Source organism: Saimiri boliviensis, chromosome 10, assembly GCF_048565385.1.
Source record: "Saimiri boliviensis isolate mSaiBol1 chromosome 10, mSaiBol1.pri, whole genome shotgun sequence".
In the NCBI taxonomy this organism is placed as follows: Eukaryota; Metazoa; Chordata; class Mammalia; order Primates; family Cebidae; genus Saimiri; species Saimiri boliviensis.
The window spans coordinates 22,999,742-23,020,032 of record NC_133458.1 but is presented as its reverse complement, the minus strand read 5'-3'; the positions used below and the strand labels follow the sequence as shown (position 1 = coordinate 23,020,032).

The following is a 20,291-nucleotide window of genomic DNA, read 5'->3' as shown; positions in this document are numbered from 1 at the left end:
CTATAATGGTCTATCCTAAGCAGAGATCTAGAAGGCAGGTAACAGATTTAAAAAGTCTTACCAGTGACTACCTTAAAGTTTTTCCACTGTTGAAGCCAACTGGAGAAACAGGAGTGGCAATCAGGTCAGATGATTTGACGTGACTGCTGTAACAAAACTAAAATCCACTCTTAATCATCAGAGGGCGACGTAAGAGGTCTGCAGTTTAAGTTGGGATAAGGTATGACCTGCCTACTCCAGCGGGGCAACCTGGACCACTGGGATCGGCAGATGCCAAGAGGGGCCCAGGCTCGAGGCTGCCAGGTAGTGAGGGTAGCCTGTGCAGTGGGGCTCTGTGTTCTCCACTGGGCTCAACCCCACTGCTGAGGGGGTAGGTGCGCCCCTTCATCCCTGGGTGAGGACCAGGAATCTCTGCTGCCCAATTAACTATACCTTTAGAGATGCATTTTAAACACAGATCACCTGCAAAGCAGTTAATGTGACTTGATCATGGGGGGCCTAAGTATCCAATAAAGAAGGCCGGCCACTAAACCACCTCACTTGATGGACTTTCAAGTCAGCACTTGTCCATTCCACTCCTTTCTTGGCCTTTGTCAATTTAACTCTCGATAAAGAAATGATAACAAAAGCAACAGCAGTTGGCCTCCAAGCCTTTAACTTCTGTAACTCTATTTAAAGCATTCATCCTTATCCAACTAGAAGCCATTTATTTATGCTTTTCTTCCCTCTCATCTAGACAACAGGCTTCAGGAAAGCAGTTTCTCTAAAGTTGTGCTGTTTAATCAACATTGACTTTGGCCTTCACACATAGGAGGAGGAACCAAGGGATCCGTGAAATCGAACCCAGGCTTACCCTAAAGCTGTGGCTCAGCCTTGGCTGCACACTGGATTCACTGAAGAGCCTGTACACTCCTGCTGTCCTGGCCACAACCCAATCAGATCAGCCTCCAGGTCCGGGCATCACCAGCCTTTAAAGCCCCCCAGGGTGACTCAGTGTGCAGCCAGGATGAGACCCACAGCCCTAAAGCTAAACGGGTAAAGTGCTGGGGTGATGGGCCCCCAACTTGTAGTTAAGGACCTGTAGAAAAGCCAAGTCCTAACTCCTTTTGTATCACTGACTGGCCTGCTGGATGGGTATCTGGAGAGTGATGGTTGAAGGGAGATGGAAGGTTGCTATTGTTTTTTTAAAAAAACCCAAACAGCCTCAAACTCACAAAAGCACTTTTTATTTGAGGCAAAGAGAAGTCTTGCTTAGAGGGTTACAGTTCCAAGCAGTCAAAACTCAGCTGTTAGTGGCACCATTTTGACCTGGCAGGTTTTGCTTCTCTTTGGTCAGAAAAGGGTATTCAGGTTATACTTTCCCCAGTGGGGCAAAAAGAAGGGCCAAGCAAACTGGAAGGGACTTCTACTCTACTGACAGGCCTCGTCAGAGCCAACAGCAAGCTAGCCACGCTCTCGCTGGCTACTCTGTAAGCTGCTGTCCTGCTGCGGAGTGACACAGGCTATACTACATTTGCAAGGGAAAAAAATGAGGCAGGAAACACAGATACAGGTCACTTATGGACGAGCAGGCATCCACAGCTTCAAAACTCTTCATGGAAGGGGTAATCCTTGTGGGAGATACAGCTGTCAGGAGAAAAGAGAAAACAGTTGCTTTTCGAAGAGGTGATTTTGACTCTATCCAACTCCCAATAGAGAAATGACGTTGTCTCACTGAAGAAAGAAAATAGAACCTCAGAGGCAAAAAGCTAGTTCTGACTCTGCAGATCACGGTTTTGCAGCTGGGGGGAAGGAACTAACCCGCCAGACCCCTCTACCGCTACAGTCACCAAGCAGCACATGCATGAGGGACACCACCCTCCCCACACGCCCAGCACTGTGCCTGGGGTGGCACAGTGCAGGATGGCAACACGATTTCTGCCTCCCAGTAACTCAGTCTAGCTGGCAGGACCAGACAGCATCTTACAGTCTTAAACAGTAAGAGGGTGTAATAATATGAGAAGGTAGGCCAGGCACAGTGGCTCACGCCTGTAATCCCAGTGTTTCAGGAGGCTGAAGCGAGAGGATCACTTGAGACTAGGGGTTTGGGACCAGCCTGGGCAACACAGCAAGATTTCCATCTTTATAAAAAAATTTTAAAAATTAACCAGGCATGGTGGTACATGCCTCTATCCCCAACTACTTGGGAGGCTGAGATGGGAGGATCGTCTGAGCCCAGGAGGTCAAGGCTGCAGTGAGCCGTGATCATGTCATTGCATTCCAGCCTGGGTGACAGAGTAAAAGCCCATCTCAAAAAAAAAAAAAAAAAAAAAAAAGACAGATGTTAAAAGTCAGTATGTGACTCAATCTCAAAGGATAAGAGAAGCAATGGCAAGTGCTCTGAGGACAGAGGGAGCCTCCTTGTATCAGGGGCTGGAGTGAGTTCAATCAACGGTCGGAGATTTGATATTCGCAACAGCGCAGGGAGCACAGGTGCGGGTGTCTGCCAAGGCTCACTCACCGTCCATCCAGCAGGGCCGGCGGCTGTGATGGCAACATAACGGCAGGAATGCCAGACAGATGGCTGGGCAGGGAGTGCAAGGCCAGAGTTATGTACTCTAAGCTGGGTGCTTAGATTCTGTAGCTCTTAAAGCCATTCAAAAGCTCTCCATGGTCTGCCTTTTTTGTGTACCCAAGGACAGTGACACTGACATCAGCAAGTCAGGCTCAATAAAGCATTATCTGCCACAGGGAGGGGTGGCATGTGTGTAGTTAGAGAAAACTCCCTAGGAGACCTGGGCATGTCAGGGTTAGCCTCTTCCTCCCACTCACCACTATGCAACAGGATAATCAAACGGAGGTTTCTAGAACAGTGCTGGAGGGCAGAGGAGTCTAACCGTAAAGGGAGCAATGAGAAAACCACCGTGGTTCCTCAGCCCTGAGAGCTTCAGTCCACTGTCTGAAGCGGGAGGGGAAAGGAAGACGGATAAATGGACAGATTCTGAACGAAGAACGAATGTAACTTGGTGACTGATTCTTTTCTTCCTTGTCCACTAGATCCAAAATTGATTTTCATGTCTAAGGTTAAGCGCCATTCACAGAGATATCTGAAAGGGCGCTGGCCTGGGCTGCCTGTGACATGCTCTGTTTGTGGCCTATTTTGACTGAGGCCGCAGTGTGGCAGCAGCAGCAGGCTTGTCAGGCACACGCATGCCTGATGCAGGGCAGTTACCGTCCACAAGGCAGACTTGGCAAACACCTGCCTGGGGTGGTGGCTGAAGCCCCCAGCAGTGCAAACTCCGGGGAGGGAAGGGACAGGCACTGGAAAGCTGGCAGCCCACCCATCTTAGGGAATGTTCCAATTTTGCTTAGAAGAGGAAGTACTAAAGGAGAGAGTGTGAAAACAGAGCGCTCAGACGAGAATAAGGGTAGTGAGAGAAAAGAAGGGTCTTAGTCTCCAGTGCAAAATGAGAAGTTCCTTCTTTCAACCAGAAAGTGACTTACAAGCATCATCTAATTATTGTAATGGTAGGAAAAGAGAGAGAAAAAAACCCACAGAAAACCTTCCTCGGCAGCTCCTTCAGATTCCAAACTACCATGCAGAGGAAATAGAACCAGAGAATGTGTGGCTGGAGCACGAGGTGCCTGCTGCTCAGAGGGCCTGTCTCGCAGCCATGTGGCTTACCAGGGTCAGAGCTGGGACTGTCTTGAACCCCAGCACCAGGGGCTTCCTACCAAACCCCTTTCATGAGGGTCACTGAGACAAAAAGTCACAGGCAAATTCTTCCAGAGTTTGATCCAGGGTCACCTGGTTTCAGATGAACCACTAGGATTCAAAAATTAAATGCCTAAACACGTAATTACTTCAGGTCAGGCCGTCAGTGCCCCTGGGTGGGAAGAAGATACCAAGAGCGGATCTCCTGGCATCTTCAGCCAATGCAGGTCATGTGGATGAGAAAGCAAGGTAACATGCAAAGCCAGAACAGCAGCGACAGGAGGACACGGACGCCGAAGCCTGCGGGGATCACTCTTTGGCTCTGCAGCATCTGAGGATCTCCTGGGAACTGCTTCTCACGCTGGGGCTCACTCACCTCACCAAGGCACAGACTCTCCAGTTCCTGTTGTAGCCGAGTAAGGTGGTCATATCCTGGCTGCTCAGTTCAAAGTCAAAGACCTAAAAAACAAGCAAAAATCCAGTAAGCTCTGCAAATAAAAACAAAAGACAGAATACCGCACAGGACCCAGGAGATGCTTTCCCTGGCTTTGAGCAGAGAGGAGCGCTAAGACAAACCGAACTTAGAAAAAGCTGAAATATCCATGTTGGGCTAGATAATATATGGCACGATGGAAACAGTCCTTCCTTTCCAGAGCCTCCCGGCAAAATGACACATTTTATCTCATTTCAACAAACACTACTGAGCACTTCCGTTGTGATAAGCTGCAGTAAAGAATATAACGATGGGTAAGCTGTGCCTTTGCCTGTTTACCAAGCAAAGGGCAGAGGTATATCTACAGCTGTAACGCAATTAACTAATCACACACTGTATAAGACGCTGAACAGAGCACAGGAAGGGGAGAGGCATTCCAAATGGATCCCAGCTGAGGAACTGAACAACCACAGCCAAAGAGATGGTATCTGACATGGCCTAAGAAGTGTAAAGTTTTGAAAGAGAGGGCAAGAAAGGTAAAGTGGGAGAAGAGAACCACCTGCATGAAGGCAGCAGATGGCACAGAACTCAGCTGGAATGGAGGCTGGGAGGGAGGCAGGCAGGCAGGCAGCATTGGGTGAGACCCACGAGAGGGTGACACACACTCCCAGGGCCGAAGGGCTCTCAGCTTCAGATGATTCCAGAATATGCAGAAAGAGAGTCTACTATAGGCTCTGTGATTACGATCACACAAAAATGTGCAAAGACTACACAGTAAGATGCAAAAATGAAATAACTGGGTTGGCATTTTGAGATTAATCATTTATATTTTTTTCTAATTCCTTAAAAAGTGAAATATGAAACAAAGGACGTGCCTCTGATGGGATGTGCCTTTCCCTCAGTGGCCACTGTTCTGCCACTTTATCTTCTGTGCTCAGAACATCCACCTGTGCGTAAGGAAAACGTCTCCTCTACTAAACAATGCGCTCTGCTCCCCTCTTCAGGGATCACTCCATCCCTGTCTCATATGTGACAGGTGGCATGCATTACGGCCACAACCTCCGGGCAGTGGAACTGGGCAAAATCAGCCGCTTGCTGTGGAAACAGAGCCGTCCTGCACCGGAGCTGGGGCCTGCCCAAGAGCCCCGTGCCCATGGCTGTGAGGCATCTGGCACAGATCTTGGATAAAGATGGAGCATCCCTGGCAGAGCCGCTTTGCTCAGTGAGGACAGAGGCTCTCGGGCCATCAGGACTCCCCTGAGCTGCCCTCCTTCCGGCGTGGCTCCCTCTCAATGCTGCAAGGGCGGGTGGGGAGGGAGGTGGCACTAGGTATCCTGAGCTGCTCTGGCTGCCACACTGAGCACTTCACCGGTGCCCTGACACAGGTCTGGGCTCTGCCCATCATCACACGAACTCCTTGCAGAGCTGGTGAGTGGGCTAAGTGGCCCAGACGGTCCTCTGCAGCCCCTGGACTTAGCCCAGCAACATTTCTTGATCACTTACTAAGGTATTAAGCACCATGTGAAGCACTTTGATGCATCATTCAATCTTCTTAACAACCCTCAAAATGGGTATTATTTTATAGACAGGAAAACTGAGGCACAGAGCAGTTACATGACTTGCTCAAGATCATGCAGCTGGTAACTGACAGAACTCCAGTGCAGGGCAGGTCCAGGCAGGGTCACCCATGAGCCAGATATTCTCCGGGAGATGTCTCGGTGTGGCTGAAGGGCCTGAGCAAAGGTGTAGGTGTGCACATGCCCAGCACTGGGCCCCGGAGGCACAAGGACTGCCCCGCACACTGCTCCACCCATGAGGTGCCCATCTCAATCCACGGCTTGCTCGCCACAGCTCCCTGGCCTCAGAGGACAGGATGGTGGGGATCCCACAGATGACACTCCAGGGACAGGATGAGAGGCCTTCCGTACCCGCTACTCCACTGAGGAGGCCCAGGCCCGACCAGCCAAGATCGTACCTTAAAGTTCTCAGCAATGCGTTCTGGTGTCACAGACTTGGGGATCACCACCAAGTTCCTCTGCATGGGGAACCGGATCAGCACCTGTGAGCCCAGGGAGACGATGAGTGTGTGCGCACGCCAGGCGCTCGCACCATCATCCCAGTCCCTCACACACACAACCCACGGGACATGTTAGAACTCCAAGGGTGAGAAGAGAGAGGCCCTGAGATGTAAGGGCACAGCTAGCAACAGGTAGGCGTCACAATGAGGTCCAGATCTGACTCCAGAGTCCTGCGCTAGCCACAGATTTCAGTGTCTCGGGCAATCATGAGACCACAGTGAGGCCCTCCACTGGCTAGGAACGCATACTACCGCTCAGGAGAAAGAACATTCCCTGCACGACTGATAAGAGCTTTCACACTTGTACGGAGATGAGCTTCCACGTCAATGAACAAGTGCTGTTTTTCACGGCAGTCACCCTCGGGGTGGTGGGGGCAGGCACTATTACTCTAAGAGCCCATGGCAGGGTCTTCTAAAGCCCCCATCTGTGCCCTTTCTACTCTGCACTTGAGGACCCCAAACCTCCCTTCCTGTGAGGGTGTAACGGGGCTCAGTCACTTCTCCCTCTTGGCTAATGGGACCATCAGGAATGCAGGGAGTTCTAGACAGTCACAACACCTGAAGTGGCTGTACCTGGGCTGTAGTTTTATTGTGCTTGTCTGCGATCGCCTTGATCCTGGGATCCTCCAGGAGGGAAGGGTCCTCGGGCTTGGCCCTGAGGATAGAAAGGCGGTCCAGGTCACACCACCATGGCCGCCACTCACGGCAGCCAGAAACCCCAATCCTAATCCTCTCACTGACCTCAGAGGGTAGCCACCAGCCTCCTCCTCAGAGCTGGGTTAAGAACCCACAACCCTTCGGAAAAAGAGTAGGTGTCCTACTGCAAACTCCAACCTTTTGAGGAAAACCAGCAAGAGGCTTTGCAGGTCAGCCCCAGAAACATCTTCCTTGAGGCTGAATTGTTCTATTTAGTCATTTCTAATCTTCCCCAAGAGACACTGGAGCATGAGGCTGTGGGAAGCTCACCAGGGCCTGTCGGGAGAGCCGAGGGGGCTGTAGGCGGTCACCACGATGCCTTTGGACTGGCAGTACTGGATTAACTTCTCCTGAGTGAGGTATGGGTGGCACTCAATCTGCAAATGCAAACACAAGAGCTGATGAGAGCACTGCATGCTGATGTGACACAGACAAAGGTTCCTATGCTAAAGTCCCTCCTCAACCCACAGAGAACTCTCTATATAACACACACCCTATTTCCCAGATAAGCTGTAACAACTTCCTAGAGTTCCCAGGTAGTATCCTTGATATTATTCTATTATTACTATCATCTTATTATAGATGTTTTCATGGGCCCTAGAGGCTTTTCCTGGCTTTAGCCACTTAGCACAGGTCTGAGGATCTCAATGGCTGCCTCTTCATCTGTCAGACCCCAAATCGTCACAAGCCAGGCTCAAACCCTTTCTCTCCTGTTAAGTTTCCTCTCCCAGATGTGCTGTGTCATGCTGAATCATAACTCAGACTGCCAATGCCCAGGAGCCGCCTCCTGGCCACTCGCTGGGTGAGGTGGACGAGAAGTCCCTATCAGCATGGGACAGTAAAACAGCATTGCTGCAGTGCTGGTGTCCCTGGGGGATGGTTACCTGGTTAACTGCAGGCTTATACTTTAAGCCAGGTTTGTTTAAGATCCTTTCCACCTGGAGATGGTTGAAGTTGGAGATGCCAATAGCTTTCACCAGCCCTTCATCCACCAGCTCTTCCATGGCCTACAGAGAAAAGAGTGTCTGTGTGGTGCAGAAACGAGCCCAGGAAGGGCAGGATCAGAAATGTCTTTTGAGCCAGTTTAACAGGTCCTGCTCTCACTCCTCAGTGCCCACGAATTAGACCTTTCAGAAGCCAAGAGAGAGTGAGACGAAAGCCAGGCTGGCTTCAATGAGATAAGAGCAAACAACAGTGACAGAATAACAAAATGCAATGTGAGGAATGACAGGCAAATTGCTGGTAAGGAGAACAGGAAACCAGTCATGAAAGCAAGGTCTGACCAGGGACTGCCTTACCGCCCACGTGTCCAGAATGTTGGTGTCACTGGGAATCACGTTGCCCGACTCATCCAATGGGAAAAATTCCTTCCCAGGCTGTCATTACAATAAAAAACAAACGAACAAAACGATCAGTAATTGTCCTCCACAGACCTGGAGGGGGAAGCTGGCCTCTAAAACAATTCTAAACCATCACAGGTGGCTAGGGTCAATCTGTGTGCCCGTATGAAAAGGTGATAGGCGGAGAGCCAACACTATCAAACGGGCTGGAGCTGAGACTGTCAGATGGAGACATAGACACTACTTGGCCACAGACATTAGCTCTGCCACTGACTGCAATGTGATGGACACAGGAAGGACTCACGGGTACCCAAGGCCTGGAGGGTCACTGGCCTATAAAACTACCACCTGGCCTGGCCCAGCCTCCCCAGCTTAGCCCTAAAAATCAAAAGATAAAAGTCAAGTCCCTTCAGCCCTGACAAGCTGTGGTGCAATAAAACAGGGCTATAAGATAAAGCTAAACCCACACTTTGGACCTGGCTGACAGCAGAAAACTGAGGCAGTGGCTAAAAAAAAGACAAAAGACGTAGTAACTCTCAAGTTCTTCTTGTGCAAAGAACCAGACTGCCAACAAATATTTACCAGGCTGCCACAGGAGAGCATATGTGTGCAGAATGTGGGTAGGGACTCGTGTGGGGGGGGTATGTGTGCACGTGCCTGGAGGGGAGCGCCAGGGCTGACCATGCCCCATGGTACACTACAGACAGTAGCCATGTTTGCTGACACCGTTTTAAACTACACAACTACCGACTGACAAAAGAGCAGTGCTCCTCCAACTTGGAAGAAGTGTCCCTGTGAGTCACCAGTGGTACGGATTCAAATGGCCTGGGTGGGGCATGAGACTGAGACCTTCTAAGAAGGTCCCAGGTGACGGCAGTGCTGCTGGTCCACTGGTTATACCTTGAGCAGCAAGAACAGAAAGTCACCCACATATCATCTGCTAAGGGAGCTCAAAACAGCACAGGTTGCGCCAAGGGACCTGGTCTACACCAGGCATTCCATACCTTAAAGCCAGTTGGCCAGTGAATAAGGTAGAGGTCCAGGTAGTCCAGCTTCAGGTCGCTGAGCGTCTTCAGGCAGGCTCCTTTCACCAGGCCCTTCTCATGGTACGTGCACCACAGCTAAAGCCAGTGAGAGAGCACATGTCATCTTTGCCAGCCACAAGGTGGCTTCCTGGCTGGGAAGACAGAGCAGTCTCCTCTCCCCAAAACCCATTTGTTTCACCACGATGCTGTGAATGCTTGTGAGGGCATTTCCATTGTGTACTGGATCCTAACTTTCCGAAAGCAGGCAGGATTGACCAGGTCACAAAGACCTCTCCCAAGGACCAAAAAGAGGACACAAAATGGAATGGACAGATTGGCCAGCCCGCTCTAGGCCTAAGCATGAACTCTCAGGGCAACTTTCCCCCCGGGCTAGTGTTTCTGGAGCCAGCCCCATCCTCCTGCCCCACGTCCTTTGAGCATCAGTATCTCAGGTCAAAGACAGTGGCCGGCAGTGGAGATTCAGTTTGCAGATGGGAACCAAGTTCCATCCTTGAAAGCAACTCCCTGGAGAGAGAGGGCCAACCCACAACCTCAACCTCATCAGCACGGGGCTCTAAGCAATAGGCCCAGACGGAATGACCGTCTAACAGAGAGCCAAGGATGGGCAAGCTCTGGAGCCCTGTATGGCCCTGGGTTGACACGTTTCCCCTGGAAGAATCGCCTGTCAGTGAAAACTGTAGCTGTGCTGAGTGTGGACTTGGCTTCAGGCTGATGCACCAACGGACGATGAGGCCGAGAGCCCCTGCCAGCCCCACCGTGGAATAATACCTTGCTGACGATGAAGAGCTCCTCACGCTTCACCACCTGCTCCCTGAGCTTCTCCTGAATGGCTATCCCCACCTCATTCTCATTGTGGTACACGTGGGCACAGTCGATGTGGCGGTACCCAACGTCGATGGCCACCTTCACAGCCTCGGTCACCTGGCCTGGAGGGGACTGAAAGGATAAGGAACGTGAACCCTACAGAACACAGTTTGCGCAGCAGGGAGGAGGAGGGGCGGTGGCAGCCACTGATCCTTGCTGACCAGCCTGTCTCTTTGTTCAACAAAGACAGACCAGGGTGTGCTTCCGCAGCAGCATTCTGGACTACCAACCTCTGACGCGGGGGATCGAGGTGAAAGGCCACAGTACTGCCCTGTAGAATCTGACAGCCACTTAAGCGCAGGTCAGATCACTTTTAAAAGATATGCTAAAGCCATCTCATTTCCTTGCTTCTTCACATCCACTGATTTGCAAACCACTGTGTTAAAAACATTTCCCCACTCTCTGAATGCTGAGATAGTAAGGGAAGCCATTTCCTTTAAATATCTCAACACAGTTCGAAAACAGCTGCCCTATGAACCCCAATTCCCATCTGGCTCCCCAGTTCAGCCAGCGAATGCCTGCCCCTTATGTTCTCTTTTCATGCATGGCTTCCAGTACTGGCAATTGCTTGTTTTTAAGCATTCTGGGAGATTATCATGAAGTCAGGAACATCACTGATGTTGCTTCAAAGGTCCATGTGTCCACTCTCACTGTAAGAGGATCTGTTTCGAAAGATGGGGAAAGGGGAGATGGCCCTCAGAGATATTAGCAGACAGAAATTAGTTAAAGGGGAACGGGGCCGGTGGGCAATGCAGATCATGGAAGATCATCAAATGGTTAGTGGTCGGCCCGGCAAAATGACTGAATGGGTGTCCATGGCCAAGCCACCGGACCATCTGAGTGACCAGAACAGCTGAGGGAAGCCTGGCTACTGAGGAGGAGGAGGAGGAAGTGCCTGCATGGCATCACGCTTCACTGGCACCCAGACAGACTGCATGGACACATATCCCCAACTTCCACTATCCTACTACGATCACAGAGCTGAGCAATAAACATGTGCAGTGGACTGCTGACTGAACAGAACGCATTCCTTTGGAGAGCTGGGGTAGAAACAAATGAAAGGAAAACTCCCCCAGGGCCACAGCAGCTGCAGACATCTGTGTTTTGACATCAGCTATTTTCAACAGGCGTTGGGGAAGAAAAGGGCCCAGCTGAACAAGCCCATGACCACAGCCTGTTAGCATGGAGCGCACTCCCCACCTCAGAGGGGCCAGCCAGGCAGGATGGGGAGGCTAATCAAAGCTGTGGGTTAAGACTGGGCCTTCAGAGGACCTGGAGACCTATTTCCCCGGAGGACCTCAAAAGCTGCCCTTGCAGCCTTCCCCACTCTGCACAGTTTAAGGAACAGAGCAGATGATCACAGAATATACAGAAGAATGCCTTACCAGAGGTTCTGAGTGGTGTCCAGGGATAGCCACCGCTGATGAGAGCAGGGAGAGCAGAGGACATCTGCCCCCCGCAGAGAGAACTGGCGCCCACACGGCAAACTGCCCAGGACACACTGAACGTTCTCCAGGCTTAATGGCACCTTGACTGGTTTTTCTCTGAGGAGCTGCTGCTGCATATACTATACTGTGCCTGCCCGGCCCCTCAAAGCCTGGGACAGAGGGGAGGGCACACTCCACAGGCTTGGCCTAGTCACGCACCACCTGCCACATGATTGGTGCAGGGGCAGGTACATGACTCAACTCAGGCCATGAAACTCCATTTTTGCACCTGAATTGGAGCCACTGAGACCAGCCCTGGTTCTGCTGGGGTCACTGAGCTAGGAGAATGCGAGCCCAGAGCTGTTGGAGGGACGCAGAGGGAGGCTGAATCCTGGTGACATCATTCAGAACCATGAATCTCAGACACCTGACATGAGCAGCTGTTGCAATGAATCCCCGCCCCAAACATCTTATCTTTTCTGCTTAAGATTAAAGTGGTTTTTCAGTTATCTGGAACCAAAAGAGCACACACTTGGAAAATCAAGGTTGCCAAACAGTTGGCACGAAATGAAAAAAAGTTGTGTAATATTTTCAGAGAAAGTAAAGGACAGCAATGACTGCAAGAGGTCATGAAGAAGCTGCTACTGATTTCTCCTCGGATAATGTGCTGATTGGCTGGAAACATGCTGGAGACATGCGTGCTGGGAGGCTGATCAAAGCGCTCCAGAGAAAAAGAAAAAGTCACCTCTGCAATGAAAATGTACGAGGATCCACAACCACATTCAATGCTAATTATCTCAATGCAGAGCCCTTCCCTGAGAGAGACTAATTTGCCTTATGAAAAACGGAGCAGCCAACTTAAGCTCTGGTTTAGAAACCATTCACTAAACTTGGGAATGCCAATGCGTGACAGTATCTCCCCATTCCATGTCACCGAGAGAAAATGCCAACAGAGGGAGGGGTCCAGACTGAGACTCCTCAAAAGAAGGTAACTATGAAAACATACTGAGTGTGTCCAGGCACACCCATCACTATGAGAGCTATAGAAACACAATATATGAAACACTGAAATTACAACCCCATCATATAAATCCTACATGTTTCTAACTCGATCCTGCCACTAATCTGCCCTTGATGGGCAAAGCCACGCATGCCCATTTCCCCTAGAACTCTGGCCCTGCAAAGCTCATTGGGTAGTGATTTTGCAACGCTCTGGGCTGACAGCACCAAGTGATGGCAGTGAGAAGCCTCTGCCCTTGAGTTCTGTACCCCCTCTTCAAGACAGGGTCCTACTTCCTCCTTTGATAACACCAGCCCGCTAACACCAACTGTGAGACATTGATAACGAAAATCAGTGTCTCTCTCCTACACAGACACACACAACACCCCTTTTAAAACCTAATCCTCTTCCCTTTTGCTTACAGGTCTTGCTAGTTACTTCAAGACATCCCTCCCTCTCTTCCCTCTGCAAGTCAAAAAGCAAGCCATGGCTCCAGACAGGAAGACAAAGGTCAGCGTTCATGATAAAGCCGAAGTATCTCAGAGACTGAATACTTTGCAATATATGAACCACGGGGATCTCTGGGAAGAGGGAACTCTTTTTTCTTTTTCTTTTTTTTTTTTTTTTTTTTGAGACAGAGTCTTGCTCTGTCACCAGGCTGGAGTGCAGTGGCGCAATCTTGGCTCACTGCAACCTCTGTCTCCTGGGTTCAAGCGATTCTCCTGCCTCAGCCTCCCAAGTAGCTGGGACCACAGGCGCATGCCATCACACCCAGCTAATTTTTGTATTTTTAGTAGAGACGGGGTTTCACCATGTTGGCCAGGAAGGTCTCGATCTCTTGACCTCGTGATTGGCCCGCCTTGGCCTCCCAAAGTGCTGAGATTACAGGTGTGAGTCACTGCGCCTGGCCGGAATTCTTCTTGTTGTACTTCTTTGAAATGTTCTCTAGTTAGCAGGTGTTACTACTGAAATGAAAGGGTGGAGGGAAAGGAAACTTCACTTTGAGAAAAGGAACTGTCCTGGGTAGGAAGCATGAGAATAGTGTGCTGGCGATAGTCCTGGAGCAAAGAACAGGAAACCATCACTCGGAATCAGGTTTAGCAACCGAGATTAACTTCCTCTTGTTCTATTGAAATCAATTTGTCCCAAATTCCAAAGCACTGCTGTTTCTAACTACTTGAGATGTGGATGGACCAGGACTGCCCCTGCAGGGGCAGGACTTATTTAAATGTCTTAGGTCTTGAAGAGGAGGAGATGGGGGCTTTAGAGAGACCAGGGAAGTGAACAGTAAACCCGGCTCCTGTGTTACCTCCCTGCCCGCAGAGCCTCAACCCTCACCCCATCCAAGGATCTTGGGCCATCACAAGCCTGTCCCACCTGGGAAGGTGGAGCAAGTCTTTCTCGGCACATTTTCTTCTACCTCACGCGTTCTCAACATGGATGCTAGTGTCCCCAAAGAGACAAAAATTAGTTCTTCCGGGCCAAAAAACCCTTTGCTTACAGAATGGCCTGTGACCCTCTAGGCGGCTACTGGCCATAAGCAGAAGTACAATATTATCCGTGATATTACACTTTTATTGTGGGGCCAATTAGGGGAAAAAAATCACACAAGGCTCCTAGGTGGGAAGGAGGCAGTGATCATGGCAAAAAGATGCAGAAACACAGTTGTACCTCCAGCCCTAGGAGTATTCTGTGAGTGTACACAGGAGACTTACAATGACTATTTACTTCCAACAATTTTCAACTAGATTAAAAACATTATCAGTAACAAGACACTGGCTGGCACCAGATGTCATCTCTGTTTTAAAGGCTTCCTGGCTTTACAGTGCTACGATGGGCTTGTTTTCTTTTGTTGTTGTTTGTTTTTGAGATGGAGTTTTTTTTGCTCTTCTTGCCCAGGCTGGAGCGCAGTGTCGCTATCTGAGCTCACTGAAACCTCCACCTCCCAGATTCAAGCGATTCTCTTGCCTCAACCTCCCGAGTAGCTGAGATTACAGGCACGTGCCACCCCACCCAGCTAACCTTTGTATTTTTAGTAGACGGTTTTCACCGTGTTGGCCAGGCTGGTCTCGAATGCCTGACCTCAGATGATCAGTCCTCCTTGGCTTCCCAAATGCTGGGATTACATTACGTTGGTACCTGGCCATTGGGCTTGTTTACTATCCAATGCAGAAGGCAAGCGTGCCAGAAAGAAACCCTGTCCAAGCCACATGGGTCTGCAGCAGAGATGGTCTTCCACCTGCCTGAAACCCTCACCTGAGGAGAGAAGGGAGTTTGAGGACTTTCAAGAGTAGAGAAGAGACTACCAGAGCCCTGTTGAGGGTCTGAAAGAGACAACACAGCCGCTACAGCATGGAAAGACCTAGAACAAGGAACTGCACCTGCTTGCCGGGCCACCTCCAGCTGTCACAACGACAAGCAAAGGACCACATCTTTTGTCATGCATCTGTGAAAGAATATGTACAAGGGAAAGGTTTTAAGTCATTAAAAAAAAAGGGGAGTTGACTCTCCAAGTCTATCCTTGATTAGTTTGACCCACCATTCTCCCCTGCCCCTACTGCACAATTCTATACCAAGCTGATCTCCTCGCTCACAGAAATACGAGAGGGAGTCTTCACCATACAGCTATCTCTAAAGTTGTTTCACTGCTTCATATGAATTCAACTCATAACATTTGGATGCCTACTACTGTATTTGCCAAGCACTGTGAGAAGTGCTAGATATAGCAGTAAAAGAAGACGACTATCCAAGTTCTCAATGAACTCTGTCTACTGGAACGCATAACCTAAATGTACAGATTTGATGATGTTATCTTAAACAAATACACAGCTTTTGGGGCCACTGAGTGCTCAAGTGAATGATCTGAACCCCTCTTTCATAAAAACTTTTACTCCTCAGCTTGGACAACACCAGGGATCTGTCTCTACAAAAAATTTTTAAAAAGTAGCCAAGTGTGGTGGCCCACACCTGTGGTCCCAGCTACTTGGGAGGCTGAAGTATAAGGACAGCTTGAGCCCAAGAGGTTAAGGCTACAGGGACCATGATCATGCCACGGCACTCCAGCCTGGGTGACGGTGAGACCTTGTCTCAAAAAAAAACAAAATACACTTTCACTCCTTATTTACCCTCGAGTACTGATTTTCGAATGATGGATCACAAAACTAGCTTCTAGAGTAACAATTATTTTTGGAAAAATGGAATCGAATAAAAAAATTGAAAAGCAGCCCACATAGGTTAAATACTGTTAAGTAATTTTTATTCCAGATACATGTATATATCTACGGCTGCTTCATGATCAGAAAGTATTTGCTACTGCCAAGAAAGCATCCTTCTGCATCCATTCCAAGAGCATAACCTGCAACTAATGGAAATTAGCTTGGTTTCACGGCTTTAATTCAATTACCCCCTTAGAGCCATGACTGGACTTTCTGGAGGGAACAAATTATGTACCCTGATCATTTCAGCCAAGAAACACTCTCCCTGAGGCAAATCTAGGACCCTTTTCTTACTCACCTTATACTAACTTTCAACAGCAGGTTTGAGAGTACATGTAAACTCTTCGGTCCTATTTCAAACCATCTCACGGTTCACTCAGTCCTTTCTGTTTGTCTGCATGTAAATATCCAATGCCCAGGCCCATATTCAAATTTTAAGAGGAAAAACCTGGAGTATGGGCATGCCAGATAGCTCATACCTGTAGCTCTGGGAGGCCGAGGTGGGAGGAGTGATTTGAGCCCAGGAATTGGAGATCACCCTAAGCAATAAGGAGAGACTGTCTCAGGGGGGAAAAAAAGATTAGCCAGGCGTCGCGGCAAGCGCCTATAGTCCCACCTACTCGCGAGGCTGAGGCGGGAGGATCACTTGAGACCAGGAGTTCAAGGCTGCAATGAACCATGATTGTGCCACTGCACCCCAGCTTGGGCAAAAGAGTGAGATCCTGTCTCAAAAAAACAAATACACAACAAGAAATGGAAAGAGAGAGAGAAATCCAGGTTATGGCTGTGGAATGTAATACACGATACTAATAAGTAGCTTAAAATACTGGGTTTTGCCTCAGCTCCCATACCACCACCTGTATTGCTCGATTTTCAGATAATCAGGTTAGTATTTTTAGTTTTTTATATCCTATGACATTTCGCGTCCTACTGTCATTTTCATCCGGTTATGCACTTCTCAGGGACGCTGTGTGCTGCTGAGGTGTTCCAGGGAAAATGCTAACCTTGGCGCCTGCTGAATTTTCAACTGGCTGTGGGGTGCTCAGATTTTCCCCCGAGTTCCAGACCCAGGACATCCAGAAGCGGCGCCTGGCAGAGGAGCTCGGCGCTGCACCTTGGAAACAGCTGGGTCTGGGCAAACTCACACCACCTAATTTAATTCTCTGCCCTCTACGGGTTCCACCTGAGACGCTTATTCCTGAGGGAGAACAAGAACGGAAACGATTGAGACAAACCATTTGCAAGTAAGGCAATGGAGCCACAGGTGCCTCGAGGGTAAGGAGGCTGGAGCTGAGCTACCACATCTCGCCCAGGGCTCCACGTCCCAGTCTGCGACCGATTCACCGGTCTGGAAGCCCGTTTTCCCCGCCTCCCTTTAGCTTTGTGCCGCTTGGGGCGCCCGTTCGGATTCCAAATGAGGACTGGGGAGCCGCCCACCAAGGGTCGCCCACGGTGGGGCGGGGGCTCCCATGTGCTGCTCCCAAAGCCCACTCGCAGGATGCCCGCCCTGATGCGCAGGGCCAGCCCCGGGAGCCCCGGCCCCCGGTCCCCGCAGGCCCGACCCGAGCCCGCTGGGGACCCGGCAAGCCAGCGCGTGGCTCCCAGCAGGCCGGGCGTCGGCGGCGGGGGCCGCTAAGGGTCACTCCGGGTCCCTCCCCGACACAGGCCGCGCAAAGAGTGCGAGGCGAGCCCCGGGCCCGCGCCTCCCGAGCACCTACCTTCCAGGTGCCCAGCCCGAGGATGGGCATCTTGGCGCCGTTGTTGAGCACGAGGTGGCTGGCCATTGCTGCTGCGCTCCCCAGACCCCCGACCGGAACCTTCGGGCCGCGGCGGCGGCGGCGCGTACCTTTAAATAGCCTGTGCGCCTGGAAGAAAGGGCGCCTGCGATTGGTGCTCCGCTGCGCGACGGAGCCTTCTGATTGGTCGTGCCGGAGGGGCCGTCGCAGTCTTCCCCGGGGGTCGGTGGGGATGCTTCTTCCGCCAGGTCCTAGCGGCACCGGATTCTTTCTGACCCAACCGTTCGCCCGCGCCCCGCATGGCAGAAAAGAGTTTGCCAGCTCCTGTATCTCGCGGAAAAGCGAATGCTTTAGCAAAAATAACAGGCATCCTATAAATACATAGACTGGAAAGAAGTTTTGGTTTTATTTAAGAGCCCAGAAGAATACCTTTGTCTATTGTCCAACCCCAGTTTGATGCTCTTTGGGAATCTGACGAATACCCTTTCCTTAATGGATGTGAATCATACTGACTACACGTGTAGTTTACCGCACTTTGTTCTTAGACAAAGGCGTATGCCAGAAAAATGGCTTGCAATCTTTTTGCAAAGCACCTTCACAAAATACGGGTTTGCCGAGCCTTTTTGTAGCCTCCTAGAGCTGTCTCTGCACCCCACTCTAGGTGTTAGCTGTGTCTGTGCATACCGGTTGTGGTTCAGCAAGCCTTCCATCAAAAGCCAGCCTCCTTTGATGCTCTCGAGGTTAGAAAGCCTTGATTAGCTTGATCCAGAACACTCAGAAGAATTTGGAAAGTAAGACTCTATGCAGAATCAGTAAGACAAATTCCATCAATCTTTAGAAAGTGAGACTCTATCAAAGCAGTAGGTTCCAGTACAGTAACTTAGCGAAACTCTCTAGAAGAAGAAAAGTGAATAGGCAGAAGCCCACAGAAGAAAAAGTTAACTCTAATATTGTAGCTTCCGGTATTTCAAATTAGAACGCACAAAATAATAAATTGATCTGTCCTAATTGGTAGATAGAAAAACACATTTTTCCAAGATAGCCTAAGAAAAGTCACTTGAAGAGCCTTGAAGACAATTTTGTTTTCTTTCCAACAACCTCTCTTCATCATACTCTGCCTCACCCCAACTGCTCTTTCTGCTCCATCACCCTCCAGTCTTTCCCCTAATTATGCAAGACTGGGAATTCCATCTGCCTGGTAATGACTCAAGCACTAGGCCTCTCTAAACTCTATGCTGGTGATTTTCCATTTAGTTCTTTCTTTAAAAGTGCCCCCTCCTGGAAAAATTTATACAGAACAGACCAGTCCAGATATTTTTCCATGTAACTTTTGTAAAACTTGTTGCTACTGGGCAAATTCTGATGCCATTTGTCCCCAAGTAATAGAATTTGAACTTGAACCTCAAGCTGGGAACTTGCTTTGCGTAAAACAGCCACTCTTCCTCCATGAGAATCCTCTTGACTTGGAGGTTGCTCTGCCAGTTGAGCTTCCTGGGTCCAAATTCCAAGAGCTAATCCTTCATAAAAATAATACACCTTGAGTGTATTATTTTGGTACACACAGAAGGGTCATCTGTTAGGGACATGGAGTCAATATCAGAGGTTTTGCTGTTGTTTTGATAATAATTGAATATAAAGCTTGATTGCATGAAGGTATAACTATGTCTAAACCTGGAGTGATACCTATAGTCCCAGCTTCTCAGGAGGCTGAGGAGGGATGATTGCTTGAGCCCAGGAGTTAGAGACCAGCCTGGACAACATAGCAAGACCCTGTCTCTAAAATAAACAAATTAACCCAGAATATTTTGCCTGGGCCATGCAAATTTGAAAAGTCGTATCAGTGGAATTTCTATAGCAACAATATCACTCTAGTTGGGACATGCTATTGTGATAGCCCCCTAACATTCCCAATGCCTCTGTAATCTTTGTACAATATACACATACTAAAATTTTTGATCTCAAGATTTTTGATCTCTTCTTTTGATAAGTATACATATCAAAATTTTGTTTAAAAAAGAAAAACAAAAACCCGTCAATGGAATCCTCCATAGAAACACTCTAGTAATTGGAATCTTAACATGCTCTGAACCAGTAATCTCCCTTCATGGGAATTATTTCCCAAGGAAATAATTTAAAAGGAACACACACACACACACACACACACACACACACACACACGGTATAGGGCAGGGCTGGGACCAGGGTGAGGAAAATGAGGTACACGGGTGCAAATTTTTATGCCAGAAGGTAGGAGCTTCCTTACATTTACGTCCTTGGCACTTGCCTCCCCTTAGTCCCAGGCACACAGATATATACACATGTATGCTGGTGATTTTCCATTTAGTGCCTTCTTTAAAAGTGCCCCCTCCTGGAAAAATTTATACAGAACAGACTAGCCCAGATGTGTATGTATGTATGGACGTATTTTTTAAAGTTATATATACATAAAGTAAAACTGTAAATATCCAGCAACAGCAAGAGATAAGGTGTAGCCATCAAAGGTAAAGATGATAAAAACACAGAGAAAAATGTGTATGAGGTAACGTTAAGGTGAAAGTGAAAGTAGAAAACAAAGACATATAACTATGACATGATGCTAAGAAGGAAAATACAACATAGAACATTTGGGAAAAGTTAGGAAAAAGCCAGAGGAAATGGGGAATACTCTTTGTCAGATTATTTCCTTAATGAACATATTTTAAATTAAAAGACAGTCTCTTGTAAACTGTCCATTTCCCATAGGATAAAACTTTAACTCCTGAC

General features: G+C 49.1%; 1 protein-coding gene across 6 annotated transcripts; it reads right to left on the bottom strand.

Moving 5' to 3' along the window:
* Positions 1-1,204: 1,204 nt before the first annotated feature.
* Positions 1,205-17,756, bottom strand: AKR1B1 (aldo-keto reductase family 1 member B). Of its 6 annotated transcripts, XM_074379040.1 has the most exons (12): positions 16,797-17,062; positions 16,413-16,514; positions 16,272-16,331; positions 10,055-10,222; positions 9,245-9,361; positions 8,199-8,276; positions 7,785-7,907; positions 7,171-7,277; positions 6,778-6,859; positions 6,103-6,186; positions 4,071-4,153; positions 1,205-1,626 (listed from the first exon to the last, which is right to left on the bottom strand). In XM_074379040.1, exons 1-12 carry the CDS (start codon positions 17,028-17,030, stop codon positions 1,584-1,586), a joined length of 1,281 nt encoding a protein of 426 aa, XP_074235141.1. In that variant the 5' UTR covers positions 17,031-17,062; the 3' UTR covers positions 1,205-1,583. The 6 variants fall into 6 exon arrangements, with proteins under 6 accessions (XP_074235141.1, XP_074235144.1, XP_074235142.1 ...); XM_074379043.1 differs by lacking the exons at positions 16,413-16,514; positions 16,797-17,062 and adding an exon at positions 17,511-17,632; XM_074379041.1 differs by lacking the exon at positions 16,413-16,514 and having other exon boundaries at positions 16,797-17,051.
* Positions 17,757-20,291: the final 2,535 nt, after the last annotated feature.

What these genes read in the sequence shown, in the direction of transcription:
- AKR1B1 (XM_074379040.1), bottom strand. Translation starts at nt 17,030, where the DNA reads ATGGTTTGTCTCAATCGTTTCCGTTCTTGTTCTCCCTCAGGAATAAGC. An exon ending in TCGGCCTCCCAGAGCTACAG is followed by an intron (nt 10,223 to 16,271) that starts GTATGAGCTATC and finishes TTATCCTTTCAG; the next exon opens with TCCCCTCCAGGCCAGGTGAC. An exon ending in AGAGTCTGTGCCTTGGTGAG is followed by an intron (nt 1,627 to 4,070) that starts GTGAGTGAGCCC and finishes TTCTCCTGACAG; the next exon opens with CTGTATCTCCCACAAGGATT.